Here is a 21,225-nt window from a genome sequence, read left to right as displayed (position 1 = left end):
TGGCTGGGGTGTTAAGCATGTCCCAGTTTAGGTCACCTAGCAGCACGAGCTCTGAAGATAGATGGGGGGGGGCAATCAGTTCACATATGGTGTCCAGAGCACAGCTCTATACCAGGCGGTGTCAGAGGAAGGCCCTAAAAATTGTCAAAGACTCCAGCCACCCTATTCATAGACTTTTCTCTCTGCTACCGCACGGCAAGCAGTACCGGAGCGCCAAGTCTAGGTCCAAGAGGCTTCTAAACAGCTTCTACCCCCAAGCCATAAGACTCCTGAACAGCTAATCAAATGGCTACCCAGACTATTTGCACCCCCCCCCCCCCCCCCGCCGTTGCAACTCTCTGTTATTATCTATGCATAGCCACTTTAATAACCCTACCTGCATGTCCATAATTACCTCAACAACCTCAACACTGGTGCACCTGCACATTGACCCTGAACCGGTACTCCCTGCACATTGACACATTGACCCTGAACCGGTACCCCATGTATATTGACACATTGACCCTGAACCGGTACCCCCTGTACATTGACCCTGAACCGGTATCCCCTGTATACAGCCCCGCTATTATTATTTACTGCTGCTCCTTAATTATTTGTTTTTCTTATCTCTTACTTTTTTTTAGGTATTTTCTTTAAACTGCATTGTTGGTTAAGGGCTTGTAAGTAAGCATTTGACTGTCAGGTTTACACCTTTTGTATTCGATGCTTGTGACAAATACAATCTGATTTGATTTGATTTTTGGATAAAAAACACACAAACAGAGACATATCTCTTTACAGATTTGACCAGAAGAAATGCACTTTATAGGGAATAGTTGTGATTTGGGATTCGCCCCATTGTCATCATAATATTAATAAATAGGGAGTGCCTTTGCACTCAAAGCCCATCTTCAACACACTTCGACAGGGCACAATGCTGTAAGTGGTAGTTAACTGTGCTTCACAAACTCTCCACAGCCCAATAAAGGATAAAGGTGCCATGTAGTGAAAAGCTAATTAAGGTAACTCTCTCTCCAGCATTTAGGAAATGAGAAACTCCACCAATAAGAGCCAGGTCAATCTGGATCTGTCCATGATCATCTAATCCACAGACAGATGGTAGAAAGAGTTCAACTCTCAAAAGACTACACAGTAAGACAGTCATTGCAATACTGTAGAATGACATAGAATCTATTAATGATATATCCTATGAATTATGGGATCTCTATGATCATTACACTTTACAATTCCACTATGAATTCAATCGAAAAGTGGGTGGGGGCATCACAGCCCAGCACACTAAAAATAGGGATGGATACAGCAAGGACAATCTTACAGTATGAAGTCCTCTAACCAAAACAACAGAAGGAGCGGATGAAAGAGGCTGGCCGCCCACAGAGCTCTTGAACTTCCCATTCAGCTGAGGATAGGAGGATGAGAGATAGGGAGGTCTGCACGCAACCTTTCGTTCATTAAAGAGGACTTCTGCTCACTCTCTTCCCCCTGTTATTTCTAATCCCTCTGTTTGGGTGCAGTAATTCTCCTTTGTATGTCTGTGGCTGCATTCCAGCCCTCGATGAGGACATGACTACTGTAGAGTTAGCTACTGTGTAAACCAACTGCCGTTCTAGAAATTCACTTGAGTCTTATGTTGGGATGCTACATCGTTGGCAAGTGCTCTCACAGACATTGATATTAAATCAAATCAAAATGTATTTGTCACATGCGCCGAATACAACAGGTGTAGACCTTACAGTGAAATGCTTACTTACGAGCCCCTAACCAACAATGTAGTAAAAAAATGAAGAAAAAATATGGATAAGAATAAGAAATAAAAGTAACAAGTAATTAAAGAGCAGCAGTAAAATAACAGTAGCAAGACTATATACAGTGGGGTACCGGTACAGAGTCAATGTGATGGGGCACCGGTTAGTTGAGGTAATATGTACATGTGGGTAGAGTTATTAAAGTGACTATGCATAGATGATAACAACAGAGAGTAGCAGTGGTGTAAAAGGGGGGGGGGGGGCAATGCAAATAGTCTGGGTAGCCATTTGATTAGGTGTTCAGGAGTCTTATGGCTTGGGGGTGAAGCTGTTTAGAAGCCTCTTGGACCTAGACTTGGCGCTCTGGTACCGCTTGCTGTGCCAGAAAGAACAGTCTATGACTAGGGTGGCTGGAGTCTTTGACAATTTTTAGGGCCTTCCTCTGACACCACCTGGTATAGAGGTCCTCGATGGCAGGAAGCTTGGCCCCAGTGATATACTGGGCCGTTCGTACTACCCTCTGTAGTGCCTTGCGGTCGGAGGCCGAGCAGATGCCATTTCCAGGCAGTGATGCAACCAGTCAGGATGCTCTCGATGGTGCAGCTGTAAAACCTTTTGAGGATCTGAGGATCCATGCCAAATCTTTTCAGTCTCCTGTGGGGCAATAGGTTTTGTCGTGCCCTCTTCACGACTGTCTTGGTGTGCTTGGACCATGTTAGTTTGTTGGTGATGTGGACACCAAGGAACTTGAAACTCTCAACCTGCTCCACTGCAGCCCCGTCGATGAGAATGGGGGCGTGCTCGGTCCTCTTTTTCCTGTGGTCCACAATCATCTCCTTTGTCTTGATCACGTTGAGGGAGAGGTTGTTGTCCTGGCACCACACGGCCAGGTCTCTGACCTCCTCCCTATAGGCTGTCTCGTCGTTGTTGGTGATCAGGCCTACCACTGTTGTGTCATCGGCAAACTTAAAGATGGTGTTGGAGTCGTGCCTGGCCATGCAGTCATGAGTGAACAGGGAGTACAGGAGGGGACTGAGCACGCACCCCTGAGGGGCCCTGTGTTGAGGTTCAGCGTGGTGGATGTGTTGTTACCTACCCTTACCACCTGGGGGCGGCCCGTCAGGAAGTCCAGGATCCAGTTGCAAGGGAGGTGTTTAGTCCCAGGATCCTTAGCTTATTGATGACCTTTGAGGGCACTATGGTGTTGAACGCTGAGCTGTAGTCAATGAATAGCATTCTCACATAGGTGTTCCTTTTGTCCAGGTGGGAAAGGGCAGTGTTCAGTGCAAAAGAGATTGCGTCATCTGTAGATCTGTTGGGGTGGTATTAAAATTGGAGTGGGTCTAGGGTTTCTGGGATAATGGTGTTGATGTGAGCCATGACCAGCCTTTCGAAGCACTTAATGGCTACAGACGTGAGTGCTACGGGTCGGTAGCAGCTACAGTATGAATGTCTCTTTTTTTAAAACGCCAACATAAGCTGATCCTAGATCTGTGCTAGACCTGTGCCTATAGGTTACAAAATATGTGGCTATAGGTTACTCGATCTGTGCCTATTGGTTAACTTCTACCCGGAGTATTAGGGAGGAGGACAGGGGGGAGGGGTTAAGACGAGGGTGTGTTGCGGTGACACTCACAGGGGCAGATGCATTCTTCACTGTCACACTGGGTGTGGTGGCTCGCAGGGCTCCACTCACACCGTGGTAATACTTGAAGCATATCTTAGTCTCCGCTGCAGGAGAGAGGGAAAGAAACAGAGGGAGAGAAAAAGAGATTTTAACTTTAAGAGCCCTTTTCTTGACATGTTTCAATGAATGGCGACCAATTGTACCGCCAGACGACACTTTTTACTAAAATAGTCACATCCAGTGAGCGTGTCAAAATCAAGAGAGAGAGTGAAGACATACTGAGAGAGAGAGAAAAAGGGAAGGAGAATAAGGGATAACAAGACAGAGAGAGAGAGAGAGAGAGAAAGAAGGTGAGATTAAGTTTACGTCACCACAAAGTTTTTTCCCCTTCCCGTGACCCACTGGATTAGATGGAGGGATGGATTGGACAGAGGGATGGATTGGACAGAGGGATGGATGGATGGAGGGAATAGAGAACAGTAGTGACAGAGACGATGGCAGGCTTACTGACAGGATGATCCAACCCTAATCTCTTTGTTGACATCATCATCAGGTTGGTGGAGGAGGAAGGCAGAGATGGAGCACTACAGTTCATCATTGTTGTGCGACAGACTATAATCCACTGTATCCAATGAGGGAAGTCAATCACTTCAACATCATTGTATTTTTTTTAACTGTTCAATTTCCACTAAATTGTACCACTATCATTGCGATACAGCCAGTGTAGGTTAAAGAGGCGTCGGCTGACATAATAGGAGAATAAATCAATTTAGGATAGGCATGTGCATTCTTGTCTATTGTGTGTGTGTGTGAGAGAGAGAGCGAGAGCAACAGAGAGAGAGAGAGAGAGAAAGAGGGAGAGACAGAGAGAGAGACAGAGAGAGAGATAGAAACATGCTCAAGGGAACACACATTGTGATGACAAAGAGGTGGGTGGTGGCGGTGTTCACCAGAGGAGAGTCCCAGGTGAATTTGTGCTGCCAAATCCGTCTCCTTATGCAGTTACTACACATGTTCTAAAAACAGAAAATCAGAGCTGAGCAAAAAAAAATAGCAACCAGAAAAGACCCACTTTCTGAATGCTCCACTTGACTTCCCCTGTGTGTGTGTGTGTGTGTGTGTGTGTGTGTGTGTGTGTGTGTGTGTGTGTGTGTGTGTGTGTGTGTGTGTGTGTCTCAGTCTGAAAACAGCTCACACCTGCTCCTCTGTCACCTAACTAATAGGGTACCATTTCACTCTGTAACACATTCCATTTGTATCCAAGGGAGGCTCTAACGAAAAATCACTATCTGCTTGTCACACAAAAATGGGCTCCCCTTTATTTAAGCATTCCTAGCACAGTCATTGGGCTCTGGCACCCAGAGTGTCAGGCTTTTCCACAGGGAACCTGAGGATATCTCTCTCTAGGCTTGGGCTTTCTGCAGCCTCGGCAGTAGATAAGGTGGTTTGTTTGGACTGATCCTGAGTCCCAGCCACAGATCAGGCAGGCTGCCATGTGAGCAGTAGACATTAGTCCTGCTAGTTGTCATATCCCTGTCGGAGATGAATAGCAAGGGAGAGAGAAATCAATACATCCATCCTGGTCGGCGGTGGCAGGTTTGAGAATGAGATATGGACAGAAATGTGGATAATGGGACATATTTTGCATAATCGCAAAAAAAGAAGAAAAAAAATTCAAAACTCTCCCTAGCTGACAAATTGGTGGTGAAATTGTCAGAAAGTTCCAGACATCTGGAGGAGAGAGTGGGTTTTTGAGTCTGACTCACTGTGATTTCTACAGCCCTCGGAAACATCAGTGCCTGCCGGTAGCCTGATGCACCATTTTAATTAGTATAAATAAAGTATCACCTCACGGTATAATTCTAACAGCTTGCGACATCCAAGAGATAAATACTGACATTTTGCTTAGGCCAGTAAACACCCAATGTAGTCTAAATACTTATGACAAAACAACACAGAGGGGTTGAAATTAGCTAGCAACTCTCCTACAGATAAACAACATGCTCTACACACAGGACGCGCTACAATGCTGAACTTCAAATCTCCCACATAGTGATGAAACAACAGGAACAGACTCAGAATATTTGCTACCAGTTGACCTGTCGACATTTAAAATGTGATTTTAAAGGAGATAGGTATACTTACAATCTGCAAAGTAGGAGCTGGTATCGATCTTCCACACTATCTGGCCCTTGTGGGAGCCGTTCACTCCCCGGTTCTTATAGTCCAGAAAGTTCTCCGACAGCCCCTCATCTAAATGAACAGGAACATCATACACAATCTAACAGTGTTTACTGTAGCTTCTGTATGACTTTGCATGCTCACTGTAATCAAAGGTTACTGTGAACTTGACAAATGTCAGTTGGGAAAAGGTATAAACCTCCCACTGGACACACACTGGTTGAATCAACATTGTTTCCACGTCATCTCAATGAAATTACGTTGAACCAACATGTACTAGATGTTGAATTGACGTCTGTGCCCACTGGGATTAGTCTAATGGGTAAAGTTTGGACAATCATTCTGACGTTTGGTACTGGTGTAGACTTGACTCTTGCCATTGACTCATCAGAAGCTCCACCCACCTATGAGGTACATGCCGATCCAGTCCCCGGCGTCCACCTCCTCCTTGATGTCCCAGCAGATGAGCATGTCCTGGGACTGGCCGATGGCGTAGTGGGAGGTGCTGACGGTCAGCGTTGAGCGGCTGTCCGAGGTGACCAGGTCAGCATCGCTAGTGGAGCGGGGCTGCAGGGCTAGGGCGGTGGCGTGGTCGTGCCGGGGCCCACCGTTGGGGTACTGCTCGGGGCTGTAGCTGTAACGCGCCCCAGCGTCCTTGCAGCGCCGCCGACTCTGGGCGCTCCGCGACGGCGACGCCATGGCAGCCAGGCCCAGGAACCTGTTCTGGTACAAGTTCTGGAGGGAGGTACAACACACACACTACTGGGTAATGTAATTACCGGAAGATGTGTTGGATGTTTCATGTACGAGATAATACAGCTACCCTGTCTGACGTAAGTCCAGCAATTTTAAACAGTGAAGTAAACTAGGGGCATTGTTGCTGGACTACTTAGATTACATTCTGACTGAGGTCCATTTTCTGTTAAAAGAAAGGAAGTAAAATGATCCATCATATTGGACAGATATATGTCACTGATACCATCGCTTCACATTGTGACTACATAGTGTATACATAGTGAAAATATTTCTGCCAGTACCAGCTTTGAGATGGGTCTGTTGAGATTGTAGGGCACTTTGCACTACCCATTGCCAATCAGCTGAGACATCGAAGCTCTTTCGCGTGGCATTAAAAGACCGATAAGAGCAAATGCAAACCCTAAGTGAACGCTCCTTGCTCAATCAGAGGATTCAGAGCCGTTCCACCCAGCGGCAGTTGCAGCCATTTGGCACTCCGTTCCACATCACCATAAACATGGAGGTTGTTAACTGTTAGCAGCAGGACAATCACAGTAATTCATAGGAGCTGGCAGAAACATTTGGGCAAACACACTCATTCGTAATGGACGCTAACGATGTGTGGGAAGAGTGTGGGGGGAATGGGTTCCACTGATGGAAATGTTAATCTGATGGTAGAGCCATGAGGTGCAATCTGGGTCTTGTTCAGTAGGGAGTGAACATTATGAAATGTTTTTAAACTGGGAGGTGTTAGTAAAACTTGTCCCATGAGAACACAGATTTTTTCCATTACTGTTGCAAAACGTTTTGGTGCAGTTTGCCCCACTGAACACTGCCCTGGTGTTGTAGGTTGTTAGGGGTTGGTGGACACATTAGTAAGTGAATGTTCGGTCATCCAGCCCACCAAGGTCAAGGTGGGGAGATGTAAACACTGTATACATTCCATTCTAACGAGCAACCATTACAGGTGCCTTCTTTTGCTGAAGGTTGTGACTGATTACATGATGAATATGGATCCTAAAATAATGACCTTGGTTTGGTAAGGTTTAGTTTAAATGGGTATTTTCCCCATTGGATGTGGGTTTGGTGCATTATAGTGGTGAAGGCCTAAAATTGGAAGAAGATAGGGAAAACGATATACGCCAGTCTGATGTGTCTTCGCACCGTCAAAGCCAGCTCCTCCTAAGGAAGCGTTCACATCCTTGCACGGCGAGTGCAAAGATGAACTAGGCTACGTTTGCCTGTGTGTGTTTTGATCACACAAACCCCACACACTCTCCAGAGATCTTTATCTTTTACATACAGAACATCAATATAGGTATCTGGCCTAAGGGCACCCACAGACACAATCCTCATAGTAAACAGCCTGGAGTGAACAATCCATGGTGTAGCCTACATTCAGTGACAAAATAAAAAGTCCTATCTGTGTGTTGGAAAGCAGCCCTCCCACAGTAGAAGAGGTATTGACTGACAGCTCTGCCTCTAGAGACACCTGGCAGTCTAACTCCCAATACGAAAGAACACCCTAACTTCTCAGTGAGATTACCATCACCTTATTCAGCTTTAGGCTGGTTTACTCCAACACATCTTCAGTGAAAAGGCCTGATCCTTGCTAACACTGAACAGCGTACCTGGTTCTCTAGTTTCAGTTTAGAGTCATTCAGAATGCAAGCAATGTGTAGGGCCAGTTAGGGCCAACTGTAGGCCAATTAGTCTATTTAATAGTGATACCAAAACATCACTGCGCATCTCGTACTGTATGCTGTCATTCTTACATTTAGTGGGGGGTTGTTTGTAGGTTAGTTAGTTGGTTTAGGTCATTGTCTGTCTATTTCAATGCTTGGAGTTGAGCACCTTTCCCATCTAAGCACAACCAGGGGTAAGAGCTAGACCCCAAGAAGAGGCATCAATTGGCATTGGACACTGGACCTGGGTACTTTAGTTGTAACACCATATGAGACACAGCTAGAAACACAAACACATTGAGTGAAGACACCACAGATGACCACGATGCTGTTATGGAGCGCAGCATGATAGGTGTGATGGCTGATGGGTAATGGTGACGGTACAGAGCGAGGAGGACACTGACCTTAACACTACACAGGTTCAGCAGCATTATGTGTCGTCAACTCAAAGCACATCAAATCCTGAGGAAAAGGTCATGGGATTATTTAGCATGGAAAGCAACACAGCGCAATCACAGTTTATATGATTGACTATATGATTGATTACGTGACTATATGGTATTTTCTGTAGCATATCCCTAAATAACTGTGTTTCTATCACTGTAGGGTTACATAGTACATAGTAGCTGTGAACTGGTGGGTGGGGACTCCACTTCTCTTTCAAAACATAAGCCATTTAAAACTGGATTATACAGATCAGATGTGTGAAAACGTGAACACTAATATACTGTATAACAGATATTCAGGGGGAAATCGATACAATATTGGGATATTATTTTTGACGATATAGGCTATCGTATCCTTTTTACAATATCGCAAGATAATTTTTGTGCTAGTTGGCTGTACCTGCACCAAAACTACAGTATTTTTTCTTCATAGCCTGTTCTCCATCTTCTTTTTAAATAGGGGGCCAATTTATTTTAAGCCCTTTTATTTCCATGACTGATCAAAACTCATTCTCATGGCTCTCTCTTGTCCCTCTGCTAGCAGACTTACGGTGAGCAATACAGTATGTTTGGAACATCGACTCGCAATAAAATCCTAATATTGATATATAGAGTCGTGAGAATTGCAATACATATCATATCGCCTCATATCATACCGTGATAATTTCGTATCATGAGGTCCCTGGCAACTCCCAGCCCTATCATAAATGTGTAAAATACTGGAAATAGCATAAACTGGAGATGCTAGTGGCATGAGAAAGCGAGCAGTAGCTCAGGAGTTTTCATACTTCATCTTCATCAGACAAAATATGAATAATTGAGACGCAGAGCATTATGACAGAGACAGACAAACACACATAGATCAAGGACATACTGACCATGTTAAAACAGACAGACAGAAAAGGACAGGAAGAACCAGAGACAGAAGCAGAGAAGTAGACGCAGATGCAAAGAAACAGATGCAATAAGAAACAGGACAACAAGAGCGTAGATCCTTTGCATAGAGCCTAGAATCTATACGTACGGCAGCAAATACATTGCTTCAAGTACATCAAAGAACAGACAACCCCATATGCATTTGCTGATGACCACATGACAGTTAAGTAAAAACTAAACCTGCAGAAGAAAGTTAGACAAAACAACCAGGGCTGTCGTTCTCTTAGTATCTCTTCCTTCTATCTCTCTGCCTCTTCCTACAGCGCTTAAGTGAATTAAACAGCATATGAGATGCACGGCTCATCGGGTTTCAAATGTTATTCGTGCTAAGTGGGAGCTAAGCACGTTTCTATTCTCTTCTGGAGGAGCCGGTGCGCTCTCGTCAGCATTGATCGCTCAGTAACAAGGCTAATGGAGTCGGACAACAGCCGAGAGAGAGAGGTAGAGAGAAATCCTTCCACCGTTGCTAGTGTGCGACTACTGGTGGTGAATTCCCCTGATCTCCAGGAAACCACCTGATAGGCAGACAGAAACACTTCACTTAGCCTACATACAGCATAAAACATGGTATTCTAGCTTCACCTACACATCAATGAAACACAGAAATCTCTTTTTATTTGTCACATGCTTCGTAAACAACAGGTGTAGACTAACAGTGAAATGCTTACTTACAGGCCCTTCCCAACAATGCAGAGAGAAAAATAGCACAAGGAATAAATACACAATGAGTAACAATAACTTGGCTATATACACGGGGTACCAGTACCGAGTCCATGTACAGAGGTAATTGAGGTAGATATGTACATATAGGTAGGGGTAAAGTGACTAGGCAACAAGATAGATAATAAACAATATCAGCAGCGTACGCGGTGAGTCAAAAGTGTTTGTGCAAAAGGGGTCAATGCAGATAGTCCGGGTACCTATTTGGTTAACTAATTAGCAGTCTTATGGCTTGGGGGTAGACGCTGTTCAAGGTCTTGTTGGTTCCATCGGTAATGCTTGCCATGCGGTGGCAGAGAAAACTGTCTATGACTCGGGTGGCTGGAGTCTTCGGTTAAGAGCGTTGGGCCAGTAACTGAAAGGTTGCTGGTTCGAAACCCTGAGCCGACTAGGTGAAAAACTGTCCATGTGTCCTTGAGCAAGGCACTTCACCTTAATTGCTCCTTTAAGTCGCTCTGTATAAGAGCATCTGCTAAATGACTTAAATGTAAAAAACGCTGAATAAAAAGATATAGGGTCTTGTCTTAGGATGTATTGTGCAACAGTGCAGCAAGAACGTGATAGGCTGTAACCGGGCCAGAAGTCACAGTTGAATTGTACTGTCGAAAGAGACACGGATCACATGACTGCACCAGGGAACAGGGTTCCCCACTCACAGGCTGACACTTTAGGCGGGAATCCAATGAGACACTGCTGGGTGAATCTCAATAGTATTTCCTCTCTCCTTGACTCTTTCTCAAAATTGTCATAAGCAAGCGAGGAGAGCAATGGAGGTTCCTCTCCTCAGGATGTTCTCCTCTAACGTTTTACTCGCCTCCCTATGACAATTTTGAGGAGGTTGAGAGAGGGAAGGAAGAGAGGACTGCTGAAGAGGACTAGAGGAGGGACTCCACTCACTGCCGTCCTCCTTTGAGACAGCACACAGAATCACAACAGTAGGTCCACACTTTAACATTCACACCCAGCACTGTGTGAGTATTAATCCCACTCTGACAAATCATTGGAAGCGGTTAATGCTAAACTCCATTACAGATTACACAACACACTGCCGTGCATTCTCATCATGGGAGATCCATGCACACAGTGTTATTCCCATGCCGTGTCAGGTCTAAAGCCCTGTGGACCTCATTAGATAGATAACACATCCAGTAGCGCGCTGTGTCTCGGTGGGTTTAACAGGGTACCACATCTCCAGAGGGAAGACATGGCTTTCATTTCTACCAGGGCTGCTTCCTGCCTGACACTGGCATAATTAGCCCATATAATTACATTTAAGAAAGAGCCATTTGAATTCCGTTCACATACAGAAGGAATAACTGTTGTTTTATGGGGCTGACACTTACTCTTTACCTATCTAGGTTCATCCTCAGCAACACCTCGGTTAGCCTCGTGGTTAATTGCCCCCGACTTATCCACACAGATAATGATAATCTTCCCACGCTCTTCTTCAAATGTTAATAGAAAGAAATGGGAAGCTACTGTAAGAGGCTTCGGTCTTTCTCCTACTCAGCCATGAAAGTATAGTCTAGAACAGGGATGGGCAACTATGATGGGGGTTTGGCTTGTTGGTCTCTTTGTTTTGATTAAAATAAAGCGCTATGTTCATCTGTACAAGTACAGTATTTGCATACATATACAGTACAAGGCCGTAAATGTGGATTTATGGACTTGAAGCATGTTACTATTTTATTGGACACCAGATATTGAATATCAATATCTGTCTTAGAAGGCATGCAACACTATCAGAGCAGGGAAACAGATTAAATCGACTATTTCTGCTCTACCTCTTTTCACATAAGAGACATCTGGAAATGTTCCTACGATAGCCATTTTTGTACGATATCTATTGCTAGACGGTTTTAACACACAATCCCAACCTGTATTAAGTGCTACTGAGAAGAGACTCTCTCTATGCATGTCAGGTTGACTGTTCACATTCACCATCCTCCTAACATTGTGATGACTCAAGGCAGCTCTACAAGTTGCTGCTGTCTTCCTGCCATGGTGTTAATAATCCCCAAGATGGCTGCCCCATGCGGAGTCTCTTCCTCATTGAGGTAGGTACTGTAGGTCTGTGTGCTTTCATTAACTCATTGTCAAGGGTTTACGTCATTCTACCCTCACAGCAAAAAGATGGCCGTGTGAGATTGTGCTATAGCCTATATTTTCCAATAAAGAGCTGACGAAGTCTCATGTATAATGGTTTCACTCTAATCAACTTCCCTCCAAATCGATCCAACATATTCCCATCTGCATGAAATACATCCGTTCTCAATTGAAGTGAAAAGTGTTTCCCCTGGGCTAATAAAGGATGGCATACTGTAGGTTGACTCTGACAGTTCTTCCCCAGTCATTTTCTGCGTTAAACATACTGAAGGCCCAGTGGGCAGCGGACCAAAAACAAAAGTTCCTCGCCTGAATCGGCTTTTCAAGTCTATGAAGCGTAGCATTTCAACTCGTTTCTATATGGGTCACCTTTTGTCTAAGAGAGTATTTTATATATTGCCTCTGGCTTGTTCTATGTTTCAACATAATACACAAACAAGCAGATTTATTTTCATCTACACAGTATTTACATCTCAGACTGATGGCTCGACCAAACAACAACTGGATACAGCCTGTACACAGGCCCCGTTGATTTACAGATGTCGGATTTGGATAAACAATTACACATTGGGCAGCAGCTTGATATAAACCAAGTCGATGCCTCTAAATCATTGTACTAGCTAGAAAGAGTATGTTTTGTGACCTTAACAGAAACCACTCTGCGTTATTGGAAAACCCTAAGACTATGGCCAGATTTCCAATGAAGTGGAGTCTGTTCTTTGGTTCTATATGGACAGCGACCTATGCACCAATAAGACTGTTCTGAAACATTCTGAAACATTCATAAAGTGTCAAATCCATCCAAATGTGTTGGTCCCAGGCCTGTTCCTAACTAAACCAATCCGATTTGAAATCAGGGTACAAGTTAGCGAAGGACAGGTCCTCGGGGCGATTATTAGAGGTACTGTCTTTTCCTCAAAGCCACCTTCAGACATTTACTGACAGCCTTCTCCACACCAACAACCTCGAAACCTCATTTAGAAACCAAAGCCCCTGCACCCCTTATTAGCTCATCATGTGATCTATGTATTCAGAGCATTTATTGGCCACCACTGTATGTATGGACTAGTGGTTTGGCCTAGGCCATAAAAAGACTGAACACTCCTTGATGCTCTACACAGGCAGAACCGACCAGTGTCAAAATGTTCCCTTTCACTGCATTTCACATCTTTTGGCACTAGCACTGTAAGGTGTACACTGAGTATACCAAACATTAGGAACACCTTCCTAATATTGAGTTGTACCTCCTTTTGCCCTCAGAACAGCTTCAATTCGTCAGGGCATGGACTCTACAAGGTGTCGAAAGCGTTCCACAGGGATGCTGGCCCATGTTGACTCCAATGCTCCCCACAGTTGTGTTAACTTGGCTGGCTGTTCTTTGGGTCGTGGACCATTCTTGATACACACGGGAAACTGCTGAGCATGAAAAACTCAGCAGTGTTGCAGTTTTTGCCTGGCACCTACTACCATACCCTGTTCAAAGGCACTTAAATATTTTGTCTTACCCATTCACCCTCTGAATGGCACACATATACAATCCATGTCTCAATTGTCTCAAGGCTTAAAAATCCTTCTTTAACCTGTCCCCCCCCCTTCATCTACACCGATTGAAGTGGATTTAACAAGTGACATCAATAAGGGATCATAGCTTTCACCTAGATTGACCTGGTCAGTCTATGTCATGGAAAAAGCTGGTGTCCTTAATCTTTGTCTCATATTAGAAGGGTAATCCCTTGCCAGACTCTACCCTCAGAGAGACTTCTGAAGTAGTTAATGGTGAGTCAATACAAATTTGAACTCTCAGCTTGACTCAGGCTTCCTATGGTATGAGGTTATGTGAAAGGGGGATACCAAGTCAGTTGTACAACTGAATGCATTCAACTGAAATGTGTCTTCCGCATTGAGTCAGAGAGGTGCGGGGAGCTGCCTTAATCGACATTTACGTCGTCAGCGCCCGGGGAACAGTGGGTTAACTGCCTTCCTCAGTCCCTGGTTCGAATCCAGGCTGTATCACATCCGGCCGCGATTGGGAGTCCCATAGGGTGGCGCACAATTGGCCCAGCGTCGTCCGGGTTTTGCCGGGGTAGGCCATCATTGTAAATAAGAATTTGTTCTTAACTGACTTGCCTAGTTAAAAAAAGGTTACTTTTTTTTCTTAAGAAAAAAAGAAAATATTATCACCGCATATTGGCTTTGCTTGAATTGCCCTGCCAATGCATTGTTGTTCAGACTATTTTTTTTAAATTATATTTTACATTTTGAGGTAGGCTATATGATCACACCGGTAATAGATACTTATGAGACACAGCTGAGTGAGCAAACATTTACATAGTTTTATTTTTATTTTACTGGGCTGATGGTGCCTGCATCTGATGGACAGTCTCAGCGGAAGGAGAGAGCAGCAGACTGAGGGTCTGCCTCTCAGTGTCTTCCAGCTGATGGCAAAACTCGAATCGCACCATATTATTTCTTCCTTAATGCACAAATTCATGTTGTTACTCCTATAAACAGAGAAAGTGAAATATTCCTCGATATTAAAAAAGATCCTAGATCCTAATAATAACGCAAGCCAACTTTTCTGTAGCTTTCTGGCTGGCTACATTACTGCAGACACGGTAATCTGAGCCATCCCATTGGACAGCAGGAGGCCTATAGTACACTTGATTTCCTCTCCGGGCCTGCAAGGGAAGGTAGAGTTTGTACTTTCAGACACATGAAATGGTTCAAAATCGGAACACTTGACCTACCCAGTGAGCAGGTGTAGCTGAATTGGGTGTATCTACCACCAACAGTGCGAGAGTAATAAAAATAAAAAATGGAACGCAAGGCTTTATGGTTGTGTTTTTACAGATATATTTGGCGATTGACTAGAAATGCCGTTGAGATCGACCAGTCATGATCGACCGGTTGGTGAGCACTGCTGTATAGTGTAGTGTCAGCTCAGCACATGAAGAGAAGGGTAAAAAAAAACACGTTTTGTTTTATGCTGCTAATAATGTACTGTATCTGTAGTGTTTCTTACTATTTTTTAGCTTGGCAATGATTTTTGTTTGAGAGGGGCAACACCTAGGTCCTAGGGTCTGGTATGCTACAAGAATAAGTGGAAATCTAAGGTGAATCCACCAATTTGTAAGTCGCTCTGGATAAGAGCGTCTGCTAAATGACTTAAATGTAAATGTTAAATGTACACTGGACAGATTACTGATGAAACCCTAATAGAACCACGTACCCATCATTAAGTAATGCCTGATGACAGAGGGCACTTCAAACAAGACCAAGCCCTAGTTGCCTATCAAGGGAGCTTCAGAGGTAGGCAAAACCTCTAATATGAGTTCCATTTCTGCCTGTCTGTCCGCATCACACTCAACCTGCTCTAGTCTATGAGCCAGGTCAGTTACGGCTGAGTCATCAGGGGCCACATTAAAACCAGTTCAGCCACTATCTCTTGACAGGTCACATTTCATCAGTGTTAAGGTGCATCTAGTCCAGTCAGTGGAGTGAAGGAGCGAGACTGAGGCTGGGGTTGGCGTGACATTGACAGTCACGTCTGACTGGTTCGGGTCAACGGGAGGAGAAGGGACACTGGCAGAGTGGCATATCCCTACTGGGTCAGACATTGTCAGGTTGATTACACTGGGCTGGTCAATCTGTGTATCATAGTAAGCCAGAGAGCTCCGGTGTGCTGTTGTCTAGTATTTACTGTCTCTCTGTCTGTGAAAAGGAAATGAGACATTTAGAGTTCCATCAGCTGTTGGCTCAAATGAATAACTCATGGGAGCTTAATTGACTGAAAAGTGAGCTTTTGTTTGTCACCACAACACTTTTATCGACTGGAGCTACTGTATCTACTTTAGACTGCTTCATCAAATGCTTAGTGACTGACAACTTGGGTGAGTTTTGGATAAGGTTGTAACATGGTTACAGCAACAACAAGAACAAAAGTAAACAACAATCTGCTGAGTATGTGTCAGCTACACAGATTCTAAATAGCCAATCCAGTAAATGAACACTGTGTAGTGACAGCGCCAACGTCAACTGGGCACTTCTGGCTAAATCCCACTTTCAGTAGCCTACAGTCAATTCAGTAGCCTACAGTGAATGAATAATACAATATTTCAGAGCATGTTCCATCAAATTATATTTACCTTCAGTATTGCCATGAAAGTAAGATCACAACGAGGCTCGGTTTGATTATTTCGTGGGGGCATATTGTCCCCATTTGGTACAGGGGACAATAAACATGTGGTTGTTTGTCAACAAACTATACCTGCGAGTGTGGCCCAGTAAACGTGAATGACTGGGGTATTTTTCAAAGAGAGGATTATGAGGGGAGTCCCACACAAAGGAATTGGGGACCGCTTTGCGTGCTGCCAGAATAACACTCCGGCGGATGCTGTGACATCGAATGAGAAAGTGACATTGACTAAATCCAGATATGCACTGTTTTTGTCACACTGTCACTAGACTGCCGCAACACATATTCTATCAGTATTATGAGCGAAGTACATCCCCATAAATTCGCCTGCTATGCAATGTATCCAGTTAGAGCGATGCATCAACAAAAGAGCGACAACGCGACATACCTGGGATAAAATAACTTGTCGGTGAATCATACTCCAATTGCGAGCAATAAATCCCAAACGTGACTATCAAGTCGAGCGGTGGATTTCATAGAAATCCATGTTTAAAACGTAGAAATTAAAGCCCAAACGTCCCGGCTGATGTCGACGCATGAGTAGAGCATATTCCCATCCGATAGCTAGTCTCTGGGTACCAAACGGCAGTACCAATCACAAGCTGTCTCCTCACATGCGCTTCTTTGCCTCCGCCTCTCTGCTGCCCCCCCACCACATCCACTTTACTACAGGACCAAACCGAAAGTGTCAGATGAGCTGACGCCATGCACAAATGTCGGGGATATTCGGAGGAAATGCCTGCTAAATCGAGGCACCAGCCTTTCCGAACCCTCACACGTAATGCAATACTATTCCCTGGTAAGGTTGGCAACAGACGTTTAAGTGGAACACGAAATGCAGGTTGAATTACTGTAGGCCTACATCAAATGCCTATAATATCACATCAACTACCATAAACGCAGGGCTCAAATTCCACGTGAGTGTCATCTTATTGATCCTGGGTGACTACCTTTTCCTTGCATTAGATATAATTGATGTGTAGGGTACATTTTATCAGGATAATACAGATGTGTTGTCTGCGTATAGGCTAGTAAACAGTAGCTAATACAATGACGCCTAAAATGGGGAAATACTATTATAGCCATACTCATAACATTACAAGGATGGACTATTTACAACACATGACAACACATTTTTTAAATATATATTATACTGAACAAAAATCTAAATGTAACATGCAATACTTTTAAAGATGTAACTGTAGTTATAGTACATATGAGGAAATAAGTCAATTGAAATAAATTCATTAGGCCCTAATCTATGGATTTCACATGACTGGGCGGAGGCGCAGCCATGGGTGGGCCTGGGAGGACATAGGCCCACCCACTGGGGTTCCAGGCCCAAACATTGGGGAGCCAGGCCCACCCACTGGGGAGAAAGGCCAGCCAATTAGAATTAGTTTTTCCCCACAAACGGCTTTATTAAAGACAGAAATACTCCTCAGTTTCATCAGCTGTCCGGGTGCCTGGTCTCAGATGATCCCGCAGGTGAAGAAGCCGGATGTGGAGGTCCTGGGCTGCCGTTGTTACACGTGGTCAGCGGTTGTGAGGACGGTTGGACGCATTGCCAAATTCTCTAAAACGACGTTGGAGGAGGCTTATGGTAGAGAAATGAACATTCAGTTCTCTAGCAACAGCTCTGGTGGACATTTCTGCAGTCAACATGCCAATTGCACGCTCAGTAAAATATGTAGACATCTGTGGCATTGTGTTGTGTGACAAAACTGCACATTTTAGAGTGGCCTTTTATTGTCCCCAGCACAAGATGCACCTGTATAATGATTGTGCTGTTTAATCAGCTTATTGATATGCCACACCTGTCAGGTGGATGGATTATCTTGGCGAAGGAGAAATGCTCACTAACAGGGAGGTAAACAAATTTGTGCTCAACATTTGAGACAAAAAAGCTTTTTGTGCATATGGAACATTTCTTGGATATTTTATTTCAGCTTATGAAACATGGGACCAACACTTTACATGTTGCGTTTGTATTTTTATTCAGTATATATATACACAATACCGTTCAAAAGTTTGGGGTCACTTAGAAATGTCCTTGTTTTTGAAAGAAAAGCTCATTTTTTGTCCATTAAAATAACATCAAATTGGTCAGAAAAACAGTGTACACATTGTTAATGTTGTAAATGACTATTCTAGCTGGAAACAGCTGATTATTTATGGCATATCTACATAGGTGTACAGAGGCCCATTATCAGCAACCATCACTCCTGTGTTCCAATGGTACGGTGTGTTAGCTAATCTAAGTTTATCATTTTGAAAGGTGAATTTATCCTTAGAAAACCCTTTTGCAATTATGTTAGCACAGCTGAAAACTGTTGTCCTGATTAAAGAAGCAATAAAACTGGCCTTCTTTAGACTAGTTGAGTATCTGGAGTATCAGCATTTAAGGGTTCGATTACATGCTCAAAATGGCCAGAAACAAAGCACTTTCTTCTGAAACTCGTCAGTCTATTCTTGTTCTGAGAAATGAAGGCTATTCCATGCGAGAAATTGCCAAGACACTGAAGATCTCGTGCAATGCTGTGTACTACTCCCTTCACAGAACAGCGCAAACTGGCTCTAACCAGAATAGAAAGGAGTGGGAGGCCCCAGTGCACAACTGAGCAAGAGGACAAGTACATTAGAGTGTCTAGTTTGAGAAACAGACACCTCACAAGTCCTCAACTGGCAGCTTCATTAAATAGTACCCGCAAAAGACCAGTCTCAATGTCAACAGTGAAGAGGTGACTCCGGGAAGCTGGCCTTCTAGGCAGAGGTCCTCTGTCCAGTGTCTGTGTTCTTTTGCCTATCTTAATCTTTTATTTTTATTAGCCAGTCTGAGATATGGCTTTTTCTTTGCAACTTTGCCTAGAAGGCCAGCATCCCGGAGACGCCTCTTCACTGTTGATGTTGAGACTGGTGTTTTGCAGGAGTGATGGTTGCTGATAATGGGCCTCTGTTCTACTATGCATATATTCCATACAAAATCTGCCGTTTCCAGCTACAATAGTAATTTACAACATTAACAATGTCTACAGTGTATTTCTGATCAATTTGATGTTATTTTATTGGACACGAAATGAGCTTTTCTTTCAAAAACAAGGTCATTTCTAAGTGACCCCAAACTTGTGAACGCTAGTGTATATATATATATATATATATATATATACACTAGCGTTCACAAGTTTGGGGTATATATATATAATGTGAAGCACTTTGCACTGCATCCTTTTTGTACGAAATATGCTATCTAAATAAAGTTTGATTTGATATGGCAGCCAATTGGTTACTAGCAGCCCAGTCGGTTTAGACTACTCATTAAATAGTGTGCCTCATCCCTCTCCATTTATATGTTTCAGCTTCTGTGATGATATTGGTGAAACAAGGACATTTTACATAACATCTGTGCCTACATATTCCTCATGAATGATTAAATATGGGGGAAAACGAGAGCATGCTTTGCATATCCTCAGTTCACCGCCAAGGACGTTGTTGTTGTTTTTTGCCCCGTTTTGTTTTGTTTAGTTGTTTGTTTCTCTCCCTGTCTTAAGCTAATATGTGCAAACCCAGTGAGGAATCTTGACTATTTTGTCTCTACAATATTTTGGTACCGTCCTTTATGCCAGTAGCAAATGAAATCACAACATTACTTCCACACTAGGCTACTAAAAACGACCACAGGCTGCCACACACTAGACTACCACAAAACACCACACACTGCTTCACATTAAAACAATACCACTAACTATGACACACAAAAACAAATTACCATAAACTACCAAACACAAGTCTACTACGCACACTGAAACAAATTACTGCAAACTACTACACACCAAAACCACATAGGCCACTAAAAAGGCTAAAAATACCACTCACAAAAAAAAAACTTTTCCCACATGGTCCAAATTAATTCCCAGGCTGTGTCACAACCGGCCGAGTCCCATAGGATGGAGCACAATTGGCCTATTAACATCGACGTGGCTGTAGTGGAGCGGGTCGAGAGTTTCAAGTTCCTTGGTGTCCACATCATCAATGAACTATCATGGTCCAAACATTCCAAGACAGTTGTGAAGAGGGCACAACAAAACCTATTCCCCCTCAGGATACTGAAAAGATTTGGCATGGGTCCCCAGATCCTCAAAAGGTTCTACAGCTGCACCATCGAGAGCATCCTGACCGGTTGCATCACTGCCTGGTATGGCAACTGCTCGGCATCTGACCGCAAAGCACTACAGAGTGTAGTGCGAACGGCCCAGTACATCACTGGGGCCAAGCTTCCTGCCATCCTGGATCTATATAATAGGCGGTGTCAGAGGAAAGCCCATAAAATTGTCAGAGACTCCAGTCACCCAAGTTATAGACTGTTTTCTCTGCTACCGCATGGCAAGCAGTACCGGAGGGCCAAGTCCAGAACCAAAAGGCTCCTCAACAGCTTCTACCCCCAAGCCATTAGACTGCTGAACTATGCATAAAAATCGCCTCCGGACATGACGACCCCCCGCCCCCTCCCTTTTGTACACTGCTGCTACTCGCTGTTTGTTTGTTACCTATGCATAGACACTTCACCCCCATCTACATGTACAGATTACCTCAACTAGCCTGTAACCCTGCACACTGACTCGGTACCGGTGCCCCCTGTATATAGCCCCGTTATTGTTATTCTTATTATGTTACTTTTTATTATGACTTTTTATTATAGCCTACTTGGTAAATCATTTCTTCTTCTTGAACTGCACTGTTGGTTAAGGGCTTGTAAGTAAGCATTTCACAGTAAAGTCTTCACTTGTTGTATTCGTCGCATTTGGCAAATACATTTGGATTTGATTTGATTTGACATACAGTAGATGGAACC

General features: G+C 43.8%; 1 protein-coding gene across 2 annotated transcripts in view; it reads right to left on the bottom strand.

Moving 5' to 3' along the window:
- hecw1a (HECT, C2 and WW domain containing E3 ubiquitin protein ligase 1a) overlaps window positions 1-16,946 on the bottom strand; it is an 83,672-nt gene extending 66,726 nt beyond the window's left edge. For both annotated transcript variants that reach the window (XM_045710956.2, XM_045710958.2), the window contains exons 1-5: window positions 16,765-16,946; window positions 8,378-8,435; window positions 5,958-6,288; window positions 5,518-5,625; window positions 3,382-3,476 (exon numbers count right to left, since the gene is read on the bottom strand). In XM_045710956.2, coding sequence (XP_045566912.1) covers window positions 3,382-3,476; window positions 5,518-5,625; window positions 5,958-6,288; window positions 8,378-8,404 — 561 coding nt within the window. In that variant the 5' untranslated portion in view covers window positions 8,405-8,435; window positions 16,765-16,946. The remainder of the gene's footprint in view (window positions 1-3,381; window positions 3,477-5,517; window positions 5,626-5,957; window positions 6,289-8,377; window positions 8,436-16,764) is intronic.
- Between the last annotated feature and the right edge of the window lie 4,279 nt (window positions 16,947-21,225).

Source organism: Salmo salar, chromosome 29 (assembly GCF_965601325.2).
Source record: "Salmo salar chromosome 29, fSalSal1, whole genome shotgun sequence".
Lineage (NCBI taxonomy): Eukaryota > Metazoa > Chordata > Actinopteri > Salmoniformes > Salmonidae > Salmo > Salmo salar.
The sequence above is the reverse complement of the archived record's forward strand: the minus strand, read 5'-3'. Positions and strand labels throughout refer to the sequence as shown.